Source organism: Selaginella moellendorffii, unplaced genomic scaffold, assembly GCF_000143415.4.
Source record: "Selaginella moellendorffii unplaced genomic scaffold, v1.0 SELMOscaffold_1, whole genome shotgun sequence".
NCBI lineage: Eukaryota > Viridiplantae > Streptophyta > Lycopodiopsida > Selaginellales > Selaginellaceae > Selaginella > Selaginella moellendorffii.
In genome coordinates this window covers 2,370,036-2,382,302 of record NW_003314262.1, presented here as the reverse complement: position 1 = coordinate 2,382,302, position 12,267 = coordinate 2,370,036, and the positions used below count along the sequence as shown (strand labels likewise).

Genomic DNA, 12,267 nt, shown 5'->3' with positions numbered 1-12,267 from the left:
CCTGAGACATTAGTTTGGCTCCTATTGGGCTGTGTCACTCCTTGTTTTGCATCTAACTTGGGTCTAAGCCCAAGCTCCACGCTACTCTAGTCGGTGGGGTACCCTCCTCCTCGCGTTAGGCTACTAGTATACCAAAATTGTGCCAGACTTTATCTGACACCATTTTGCATGTAAGTGCTGGATACGAGGAGCTGGTGCTCATGGGATTGTATTGGACCCTCGTTTTGTAGCGCAACGGGCTTGGAGTCCAGCTCCAAATTCAAGTGCGCTACAGTTTTGAAGTTTCAAATATATGATTTTGATGTTGTTCATTGCCTGAGGAGTTCTATGGCTAATGTTAATGCCCTTTTTTGAGTTCTTCTTTCTTTTTCAATTTTTTATTATGTTTTTAACAAGGTTGTTGTTTCAGCATCTGTGGATTTTTTGGACAAAGATTTCATACTATCAACAGTTGTTGTACTTAATATTCAATGTCCATAAAGTGCAAAGCAAGATTTACCTTTTTTTTATGAGGTTCATGATGTTCAAAAGGTTGAGCTGTCAATTTAAAGGCTTTGTGATGGGTTTGAGAATCTTGCATCACTTGCTAATGATTTACAATTTTAGCTTTTACATTCTTAATATCGTCTTGAGGACGATCTTGTTTATTTTGTAAGGACTAATCCTGATGAGAATTTATAGTGGTACTTTCTATATTTATTCCACGCTTTCTCCATGTGTACCATGATTCTTCTATTTTAGGCTGGTATATGGGACATCATTGTGTGACTAAAAAGTTGTGGAGGTTTTTCTATTAATCGGAGATGCGACATGATGTTATCTAATATATACGTGTTGTATTTGGTGCCAAGCTTATAATATTCCCCCTCATATTGCAAAAAGACAGTTGGAGTCAATTGCAATTTCCCATTTGCTTAAGTTGGTGGTGTTTGATCTAATGGAGTATTTTTCACAGTTGACTATTGGCAATAAATATGTCATTATTACTTTTAACTATTTGACTCATTTGGTGGAAGTCAGTGCTCTTATTAGTGTGTCTTCAATTGTTGTTGGATACTTCTTCCTCTATCGAATGGTGTTCCAGCATTTCTATCCGAAGTGAATTCTTTTAGATAATAGTCCCGCATTTATGGCTAAAACATTTTATGTTTTAACGTCTCAATTAGGGATATGCCACACTTTCACAAGTGCTTATCATCCACAGTCAAATGATTTGATGGAATGGCTTATTCAGACTTTCAAAGGCATGATTAAAAAGTACATGAATTTTTAGCATTCAAATGAGAATGGTTATTTGCCATCTTTTTGATATGTGTATATTATAAGGGCATAGATTTCTATTATTACTTCACCATATAAACTCCTATATGGTTATGATCCGATACTACTAATGAGTTGAGTTTACTTTCATGATTGCCACAAGTTGCCGATGCTAGGTCAGTATTTAATGAGTATTCCTCCACTAGTCTGAGTAGAGTTTGTTAAACATCTGAGCTACATACAAGTGGGACAACAATGGCACTAAAACTCCCATTTTTGTCCACTTGCAAAGTATAAAGTGGATGACTTGGTGTTAATCTGTTTTCCCAATCTTATGGTATATGGTTTATCTAAGGGGATCCTTGCTTAGCGGAAGCAACCATATCAAGTATTGCAACAAGTTAGACCACAAATTTATGCCGGAGCACTCGCTCTTATATATAATCTAGGGTTTTTTAACTAATTGATATTCCACATTTCTATATTCCATTTCCATATTTCATGCACTCACAATTAAATTTTTCATAGATATTAAAAGTTATATTTGATGAAAGCTCAAAAGTCTTTTTATATTTATATTTTTCAGGATGATGAGATGGGTGTTTCTGGAGTAGAAGCACCTTATAAATAATTTTCACTCGTCAAGCAAGGTAAATTTAAATGAAACTTTTATATATGTAGATAGAAAATTAATTTATAGTTTCTAAATGAAACTTGGTATTAAATAAGCTTACTCTATATTTATTTTAAAATATAAAAAATTGGATGTATGGAAAATACATAATACAGTGGTACATCAAAGTGATAAAAAAAAAATTACATTAAAATGAAAATATTCTAATACTTTTCTATTTTATTTTTTCGAGGATCAAAACTATTTTTAATTGTAAAATTTTATTTTTTGCGCAAAAGTAGTTGGTCATGAATAAATTTTAAAAGTTTTGATCAATTTACTCATGTTTTTGTACCAGTGTATCATGTATTTTCTGTACAGTAATTGAAAATAACATTCTTACTATCTTAATAACTACCTATAAAGTTTTTCACAGAATATTCTTTTAAATTTTCTTGCAATAAGTTTTTCCTTTTCTAACCAATTGTTAAGTTAAATCATAATTTTGGAGAAAGTGTCACAACTTATTTGAAACCAATATTCTTATGGGGGGCAGACAGAGGAGAAGGCGAAGAGGATTTCAGCCGCTAGACACCTATTTGAACCTTTGAGTCTCATGCTCCTTGTTGGTGGGAGGGGGGACAGAATGAATTATACTTGAAAGAGAAGCTATAAAACGTGAAGAGAATAAATTAGTGGCGAGCCAGCAGCGGAGATAGGAACTAATGTCCTAATCATTATATTATAAATCATAGTGAGTCATTTTCATTTTGCTTGTGTTGCTGTGCTGCTTCTTCCACAAACCCTCCATACACGTAGGATCCAAAGCTCCAAATCGTAAGAAGGATTGACATTACCTTAAAGCCGCTCATGTTGTCCCCAAAACACAGCACTGCCGCCACCGCTGTCAATGGAACTCTAGCCGCATTCAGAACTCCAGCAAACAAAGCCGACGTCAAGTAGAGCACTGCCACCCCGGCAAGAACCCCCAGCTGATTACTCACCGAAGCCCAAACGAGCACCATATAGTAAGCCACGGGGCCATGCTTGAACGCCTGGGACTCGCCACCCATGTCTCCAAAGTCACCACTGGCGATCACTCCCACCACCGTGAACAGGCACGCAAATATCGAGGTGACCACCTGGAGCTCGAGCACCAAGTGCACAGCGGACCCAACCCTCCTGTCCAGGAGCTTGACAAAGACGAGCTCCGAGAGAACAAAAATGAGGCCGTGGAGCGCTGATCCAGCAACGTCGAGCACGAAGCCGATGAGGTACTGCCGGCTCGTCGTCCCCGGCGGCCTGTCGGAGCTCGAGTCGAGGCCGAGGATGACGGCCCCGGCCGTCATGATCGCGATGGAGTTGACGCTGGACGCATTGAGCTTCTTGTGGACGAGCAGCCACGCAAAGATGGCGGTGAAGGCGAGCGAGCTGGAGGCCAGCAGCGTGGACGTGGATGCCGGCAAGTAGGCGTAGCTCCAGGCGAACATGAAGTTATCGGCGGCGCTGAGGAAGCCAATGACCGCGTAGGCGAGGAGGAGCGTCCAGGTCGGGCGTGTTGGGGCGATGCCGCGGACTGGATAGACGAGCAAGAGGATGATAGCCGGGAGAGGCCACCCGGCTGATCCCACCCATGTAAGGAGCCAGCGATGGGAGCCGCCATTGACGTAGTAGAGCCGGAAGAGGATGCTCGACACCGGAAAAGCCACGAGCATTGTGAGCGTGCTTAGCACGAGTAGGATCCAGAAGCTCGCGGACATTCTCGAGTAGACGGCCCATAGCGCGGAGAATTTTGATTGCACTGCTGCGCGGCTGCTGCGACCTAGATGGATGCAAATCCAAGTAAAGCTAGGCTTGGTGTTTAGCATGCTATGGAAAGAGTTAGAGGAGCTACTTACCATCCTCGTGTTCCGCCATAGCCAACAAGCTCTTCTTTAGGTCTGTCATTCTCAGCGAATATACCTGGTAGAGTTTGGGAGTGATACGTACTTGTCCCAATGATGCATTTGCAGTAACATAGAGCATATTCTACTTCCGGGAATATCATTCACCACATTCATACGATTGTTTTCAAAAACTGTGCCGCATCGAGTGATGGATTTGCAGCTTCTTGCGCGTCAAACGATTTGAGTTACACATCCGCGAGAGTAAGTCCTTGCTGCGATCGTCACACATCATCTGTAATGTAAGGAAAAAATGGTTTTCAAAATCGTTTATTTGGAAAATGAGTACTGTCCTAACCAGCTGCGAGACAAGCGTGTAGAGTGGTAGTGTGTTATAGCTGCAAAGAACTTGGACAAAGATCCTGAAAACTGAGCAAGTTAAATATTTAAAGAAGATAAATTACTTTACCCGATAACAACATGAACTATCACCGCTATTTTGTTACCTAAAAGACATGAATCGATCCCAAACTCTAGCTATAACACAAATGAAAATATCAAAAAAGCATAGGTGACGACGACATTACCCAGATCCAGAAAAATAAAGTCAAGCCAAACGAGTTCTGCATGTCCACAGTTTTTGCTCACTTTTTTTCATTTTATTCCAAAATACCTGGAAGATAATGAAATGAAAGACGTAAAGGAAGGACTGGGACTTCGGTTGCATTTCCTCGTCGAACTTGGCATTACGTAATTCAAGCTGGAGTTTAGTGCCCATGATCAAAAGAAGCTGCATTTCAACGAATTAGCTAGCAAATTAGTATAGAAGTCATGCTTAACTCCCAATGGTATGAATGCCATCCACACGAACGTGTGCCACCCTGAACAAATACTATGAGAAAATTGTATTGCAACATGCAAATGGGGCTTACCATTGATGTTTAGAAGGAGAAACAAGATTACACAAATCCAAAAATAGGCACTGCCATCGATTACGAGAGTGAGAACCAAAATCAAACCCAGCGATTTCTAAGAACCTGATTCCAATGACCGTTCGAAAGTCATCACCCAGTACCATGCATAAGTACTTGTGAAAATTGAACTGCGGGATCAATCCATGTTTCTAAAAGTTAAAAACGCGTTAGATCTTCTGGAGAGTGTTATATTTGAAGCTTTGCAATACTCGGATGAAAGCTTGACGGATGGCTTGGTAGTCTGACTTAGTCACAGAGATTCCAAGTTGCCGGAAGCAACAAACCTGTAAGCTTGGGACAAATGAGAATTCTTTGATAAAGTTCTGAACAGAAACCCACAGTGACAGCAGTCATGGTTGAGAAACACAGGTGGCTTAGGGAAGCTGGAGGTGATGTCTCACTTGTGTCATCACTGCATTTGCTAAATTCTTTCTCCCACTTCCACCATGACCACATCTGATAGACATACTTGGAAGAACAAAAATAAACGTTTGTACCTTTGCTCTACTTAGTAGCAGGGTCAAGCAACAGCACAAGAGATGAAGAGCTCCCAAAAGGAATATCAAAATGTGAAGGTAATGGATATCTTCGCTCTCGATCAGTGTAACTTTGCCCTGCGAAAAGACAGCACCAAAAGTAGAAAAACCAAAGTAACCAAATGGGACTTTATGTATATACGAACATTTCTTTCGCAAGTGTTCTTCGAACGGCTGTGTCTTCTATAGCTTTCACGGCATGGAGTGATGCGCGCACTGACCCCAAGAGTCGATGAGACACAAAAGAGTTCCCCCAGCAATTGGAAAGCTCCGAGAAGAAGCGAGATGGAGCCAAGCAGCATTAACTCTATCGATTGATATAAGTTAGAAACTTACTAGACAATAGACAATGCCATTTACCTTCTTTCAATCCTTGCAATGCAGCATCTACTTGGATCCATTTGCGTTGCTTGAACCACTGGAAAACAAATCATGGAATTTATATGGCATTGTGTTATTACCTCCAAGAGAGCTTTAGACCGGCTTTAGAACAAACCATGGTAGTAAAATGGACCACATTCTTGATGGCGAGGGCCAGAAGAACAATGACAGAGCACACAGCGGCAATGGCCCAAGTTGGAGCGTCCTGAATCCTCAAAGCTTGCATTGGAACCAATCACACTTTTGGGGGAATTCGTAAAGAGAGCTTTGCCTTTTACTCTTCGTAAGAAAGGGAGTGAGAGTAGCAAAGCAAGAGATGCCCACTAGACGGCTGCGGCCTATGGAAAGGAGACATAGAGTCGAGCACATTTAAGCGGCATCCATTTTCTTTTCTTACTTTCTCGCAAGTCTCTTTCGTCTGGCTCCGAGTTGGCACTTTGGAACAATCAAACAAATCTTTAGTGTAGTTCAAAACCAAAAACGGAGATTCAACTTCTGAGGAAGATCTTACGCAAGGCCGCTGGAGTTTCATAGACAAGTTTACGGAGTTCCTGCTTTGATTGGCAAGTTAAATTTGAGTGAGGACTATTTCAGGAAACTTGGAGAGACGTTTCTCAAGATTATATTATGACCTAGATTCTGGTTGGGAGTTATAGAACTCCACATTAATTTGCAATTCAGTAGTAACAATGGACAGTAAATATATATTTAGGTTACACTCAAACCTTATATTAATATGCTACACTCAGCAATAACACCAGGATTACATAAATGTTTTACATATATAAAGTTTATATTACAGATTGATATGATATGGGTTTGATGAATTGATTGTTTTGGTGTACAATTGTCAAAAGTAGAAGAATACTCTAAAATATACTTAGATATTCTAAAAGTATTCATTAAATAAAATCTTTGTTACAATAGAAATGAAAAGTTATTTATTGTAAAATTTTACCAAAAGCATATCCAAAAGCATACATAATGAATATAAACAAACATATATTTGAGTGGGCTATGCATTTCATGTAGATAGGGTTTAGTACCTTATTGACATCTCTCCAAGTTTCTTAAAGTAGTCCTCATTCTTTAAATTTAAATTGCCAATCAAGAACAATGTGCCAACCAACCTTTATCAAACTTATTCAAACTTAGATCTTCTTTAAAAGTTGTAAACTCCTAGGTCTCTCTTTTTCTCTATGATGAGCTTTTGACAATTTGAACACTCTAATATCAATAGTTTTCTTAGATCCTTTTCTTTAGCTCCAATTAGGTCTTGATACTCTACAGAAGTTATATAGAGCAATTTAATATAATACTTCATTCACAATTTTAGCAAATTTATTTAGCACCAACTTTCTAATTTAGAGCCAAAGATTAGTATGCCAACAAAGTTTGATGATATGCTATATCTTCCTCAACCAAGTAAGGCTTTGAATTGCTATATAGCCTATTAATATTCCATTTTGTCCTATGTAGGCTTACTCAAATATCTAAAACACCTCTTTCTTCGTTTTTCACCCTTTTTGAAAGGAGTGGTCATATTTTTCAGGATTTTGATCTCTTTGTTCAACACTTTCACCAGCATGTTCAACAATATTGATCAAGAGTACACTACCATCAATAAAATGTAGCAATTGTGCTAAGGCTTCAAGTTTGTATCTATTTATGCATCAAAGTTCCATATAATCACTATTGATATTTCATGGGATGATGCAATTCTTAACCTTTATGACAACTTATGGCATTTTGTAGGACATCCATAGATGAAGGTATCCACTGTAAGACTACAATACAAGTGGATAATTAGTTGCCTCAAAATAAATAACTAATTTATATAATGGAAAAGTGTAGCGCATGTGATCATGGGATGAGATTTGGATATACTGTCACCGTGGATCTTTGGAACCTTGGGAGATAAATGGGGATAAAATAGCCACTAAGGGCTCTCTCATCAAGCAATTGCCCCTTTTCCAGTTGGCTTAAGGGGAGAGAGATAAATGTAAGGAACCAACTCGCCGAGGTGTCGTAGGCTAAAGGAACCCCGAAAGCATGACCAAAATGACAAAGAGTTCATCGGATGGGACCAAGTCGAGATCGAGTCCAAGACCGACTCTAGGACCGAGTTCGAGATAGAGTCCGGAATCGAGTCCGAGACCGACTCGGGGACTGAGTTCGAGTCCGAGTTCGAGACCGAGTTCGAGACGGAGTCCGAGATCCGAAATCGGGTCCGAGACCGAGTCCGAGGTCGAGTCCGAGGTCGGGTCCGAGATCGGGTCCGAGATCGAGTCCGAGATCGAGTCCGAACCCGAATCCGAAGTCGGATCTGAAATCGGGTCCGAGATCGAGCCAGAGACTAAGTCCAAATACTAATACGGGTCAAGGGGTGAAAGCCCAAAGCGTGCGTCTCCCAGGGGGGGGGGGGGGGCTGCAGGGGGTTCCAAAGTATAGTAGGGATAGTGAGGTCCAGGAACCAGTTTTGAAGGGACTCTCTAGTTGGGCTTCCAAACCGACTTGAGGTTGGGACTGGGACCGAGGGGCCTTGGGTGGGAGTGAGCATGGACTTGGCTGGTGCCGAGGGGCCATCCAAGGAAGTGCTCAAGAGCAGCTCCCACTCCCGAAAGGGAAACCGATTGCGGTGCTCCCGGCTCATGTGGAGTGGTGCCCCACTTGAGTACCATGCGGCTCATTGGTCCTCGCCCTTCCTAGGGGCTTGGGCCTTCCTTCGGGATGGAAGTGGGGGGCGAGAGGTACCCATACCGGGCCGCTAGGCCACGGTGTTTCGCCCCGGCGTCCCGAAGCAAGTGTTGCACTCAAGACTTGGGATTTAGAGGGTCCCATGATCAAGTCTTGTGGTACCAAGGGATGTTAGGAACCTGGAAGCTTGGTGTGCTTGGCTGCTTGTGCTTGCGGGGAGTGTAGCCGAACCTTAAGTCCAGCCTAACCCGGGGAGGGGGATTGAGAGTGATTTGGGAATCCGTGGAAGGATGGCTAACACTCCGTTGCTCGTGCAGTGAGTAGCTGAAACCAAGTAGGAGCTGGTACCATAGGCGAAAACCTTGGCAAGGGAACTTAGCAAAAGCCAAGGCAGTGTTGGACGGATAGACGAGGTAAGCTGGCAAATTGGAAAGGAAAAATTTGTGGCTTACAATTTGGTATCGGAGCCTTCTCCTCAGTTCTAGCGAAGGATAGAGGCGGATTGCTGGGAGATGGCAAGGGCAGGGCGTAAGCGAACCCAGGCGGAGACAGAACCTCCGCCAGAGCTGGAGCCTCCGGTCGAACAAGAGGCTATGGATGAGGAATCCTTGCATGAGGAGGACTCTAGTGAGGAAACTTCCAAACAGGAGTCCGGTGGCGAGGTTCGGTCGTCCAAGGCTCGATTGGACGTTCTAGAAGGTCAATTGGCGCAGACCAATGCCCTGCTGGAGACTCTCGTACGCAAGCTAAAGCGTGACGAGAAGCGGAAGAAAAGGCGAAAGACTGCGGATGCTGGCAGCGCAGAAGGTGCGGACCCTTCGGCAGGGACTGAGGCAAAACCAGACAAGGTCGAACAGACTGAAGTGGAATCAGTCCCTCAGGTAGTTCCCAAGTACAAACCAAAGCCCCCACCGGTCTTCAAGGGAGTGAATGACTATAAGGTGGTGGAGGATTGGTTTTACGATATGGAGGACTACTTCCGAGCGTTGCGGTTACCGAGCTCGGAGAAGGTCCCATGTGCAAAACCATACTTGGCAGATAATGCCAAGTCTTGGTGGAGAACAACGGAGGCCAACGAAGGACCGGTGGTCACTTGGGACATGATGAAGGCGAGGATCCGCGCAACATATGTTCCTCTGAATGCCACTCTGCATCTGAGGGATGAACTGAGTAGGCTGAAGCAGACTAGAACCATCCAGGAATATGTGAATGGGTTCATGGCAAAGAGGATACTTGTCATGGACATGGGGGATATGGATGCGTTCCATGCCTTCATATCAGGTTTGCAAACCTGGGCTCGCGGTGAGGTGATGTGCTGGAACCTGACCAACTACAAGGAAGCGTTGGATGCGACCATCAAGGTGCATTTCAACGATAACCTGCGAAAGGGGAACACGACGGGGTCGGGATCCACGTTCAGCAAAGGGGCCAAACCAAGGGGAACATATAGCAGGGGGAAATTCAAGAAGAGTTTCTCTAAGAATGAGTCCTCTGGGTTTCGAAAAGGCAAATCCGGTGGCCAGCGAGCAAGTACGTGGGGGAGTCAAGCGAAAAGAGACAAACCCACGGATAAGAAGGTCAAGTCATATAGCAGCGTGGGAAATAACGTATGCTACAACTGCGGTGAAGCGGGACACTTCTCGAGGGAATGTCCCTACCCGAAGAAGGCCAGAGCCAATATGGCCATCAAGTCGGGTGAAGTCCAAACTGAGATATGTGATCCAGTCCTTAACTCAAAGTTGCTCATTACACGAGCAACTTTGGTAGAGAGTCGTTCGCGACATCTACTAGCCCTCCGAGGGAAGCTCAGAGGTAGCTTTGTTAAGATCCTTATTGACACGGGTGCTTCGGATAATTTTGTGGCTGCAGACATAGTCTGGCAAGCCGGACTAACGGTGCAGCGGCTAGGCGAACCAAGGACTATAGAGTTTGTTCAAGGTAGCCAAAGCACCGATGAGGTACTTCGACAAGCGAGAGTCGAAGTAGGGACATGGAAAGTAGACATGGATTTCACCGTGTTGGACATGGCGGGATTTGACGTGATCTTCGGAATGGATTGGTTCAATCGGTTCGTGGTAGCCCTGCATGGACAAGGTAGGAACCTTGTGGTACTGGTGAATGCCCAAGGAAGAAGATCTAGGGTGGAGGCCCAGGATCTAAAGGTAGGGCAAAGCAAGGCCAAAGAATCTTGCTTAAACCTGGTGTCCACGAGAGGACAACTCACTAAAGGAACTAAGGCAGCCTTTTTGTGCTTACTCTCGGTGAAGAGTGACAAAAAGACAGGAACGGAAGAAGTACCTTTAGTGATCTAGCGGGTGTTGGACCAATTCCAGAATACCATGCCAGAGGAGCTACCGGCGGGGTTACCCCCCGCACGACCGATAGAACATAAGATTGAGCTGGTCGAGGGTGTTGAGGCGGTGGTTCGTCCCCTCTATCGTTTGAACGAAAAAGAACTCAAGGAGCTCAAGTGCCAACTAGAGGAGTTGGTGGGCAAAGGGTATGTTAGGTTGAGCAAGTCGCCGTATGGGGCGCCGGTATTATTTGTGAAAAAGAAAGATGGATCTATGCGCATGTGCATAGATTACCGGTTGCTCAACAAGTATACCAAGAAGAACAAGTACCCGTTGCCAAGGATTGAGGACCTGTTCGATAGGTTGGGAAAGGCAAAATACTTCTTGAGGATTGACCTAAGGTCAGGATACTACCAGATCAGGGTAGCCGAGGAAGATGTCGAGAAGACAACCTGTCGAACGAGGTATGGGAGCTTTGAGTTTTTGGTGATGCCCTTTGGGCTGTGCAATGCGCCGGCAATGTTTTCGGCGTTGATGAACCACATCTTTGTACCCTATCTGGATCACTTCGTGGTCGTCTATATTGACGACATCCTGATCTATAGAGAGATGCTAGAGGAGCATGCCAAACACTTGGCGAAGGTGTTTGAGAAACTAAGGGAACATAAACTGTATGCTAAAGAGAGCAAATGTGACTTTGCTCAGCAAGAGGTAAAGTTTCTCGGGCATGTGGTGGGCCAGGACGGGCTCAAGGTGGACCCGGAGAAGGTCCAAGCGATCCAGGAATGGGAGCGACCATCGAATGTACATGAGTTGAGGGCGTTCTTGGGGCTATGCAACTACTATCAAAAGTTTATCAGACACTATTCGAGAGTAGCTTTGCCCTTAACAGATCAAACGGGAAAAGGGAAGATGGTATGGACAGCGGAATGCGAGGCGGCATTCGTCCACCTCAAAGGGAAGTTGAGGAAGGCTCCGGTATTGGCATTACCAGACTTTGGTAAGGACTTTGAGGTAGACATGGATGCTTCGGACTTTGCGTTGGGCGCAGTTTTGAAGCAAAACAACCATCCAGTAGCGTTCTTCTCGAAGAAGCTGGACAAGGCTCAACGGAAGTGGCCTGCCCACGAGAAGGAATTGTTTGCGGTGGTCAAGGCGCTCAAGGAGTGGCGACACTACCTTGGGAGACACTTCAAGGTTTACACGAACAATGTGGCAACGAAACACTTCTTGTCACAACCCGACCTAAGAGGGAAACAAGGTCGGTGGGCCAATGCCTTGGCCGAGTTTGATTGCGAGATTCTGTACAAGCCTGGGAAGAGCAACATCGTGGCAGATGTGCTAAGTCGAAAAGCGAGCTTGAGGTTGGCGATCTCCAGCGCAACAGCAACCTTCTGGGACGATGTGCGGACAGCATATGAGAATGATGGTCTAGCACAAGAAGTGTTGTTGAGGAATCTGGAGGCGCGGGAAGCTCACCAGAGAGGTGAGTTGCCAACGGAAGAGAAAACGGGCTATGCGGAACGCAACGGACTCATTTATTACAAGCAAACGAGGGTGTATGTTCCAGAAGGGGGACTAAGGAAGGTAGCCTTAGAAGAGTGTCATGACGGACCTCTTGCGGGACAC

General features: G+C 44.2%; 2 protein-coding genes across 2 annotated transcripts; both read right to left on the bottom strand.

The window, feature by feature from the left end:
* Positions 1–2,584: 2,584 nt before the first annotated feature.
* Positions 2,585–3,813, bottom strand: LOC9657238 (probable purine permease 5). Its single transcript, XM_002961449.2, has 2 exons — positions 3,772–3,813; positions 2,585–3,695 (listed from the first exon to the last, which is right to left on the bottom strand). The coding sequence occupies exons 1-2, from the start codon at positions 3,788–3,790 to the stop codon at positions 2,623–2,625; spliced, it is 1,092 nt and encodes a 363-aa protein (XP_002961495.2). The 5' UTR covers positions 3,791–3,813; the 3' UTR covers positions 2,585–2,622.
* A 114-nt stretch (positions 3,814–3,927) lies between these two features.
* LOC9657237 (MLO-like protein 1) lies at positions 3,928–6,018 on the bottom strand. Its single transcript, XM_002961448.2, has 14 exons — positions 5,763–6,018; positions 5,627–5,684; positions 5,413–5,573; positions 5,228–5,344; positions 5,070–5,186; positions 4,940–5,014; positions 4,794–4,879; positions 4,689–4,738; positions 4,597–4,637; positions 4,430–4,546; positions 4,344–4,379; positions 4,226–4,293; positions 4,115–4,178; positions 3,928–4,051 (listed from the first exon to the last, which is right to left on the bottom strand). Exons 1-14 carry the CDS (start codon positions 5,871–5,873, stop codon positions 3,944–3,946), a joined length of 1,209 nt encoding a protein of 402 aa, XP_002961494.2. The 5' UTR covers positions 5,874–6,018; the 3' UTR covers positions 3,928–3,943.
* Positions 6,019–12,267: the final 6,249 nt, after the last annotated feature.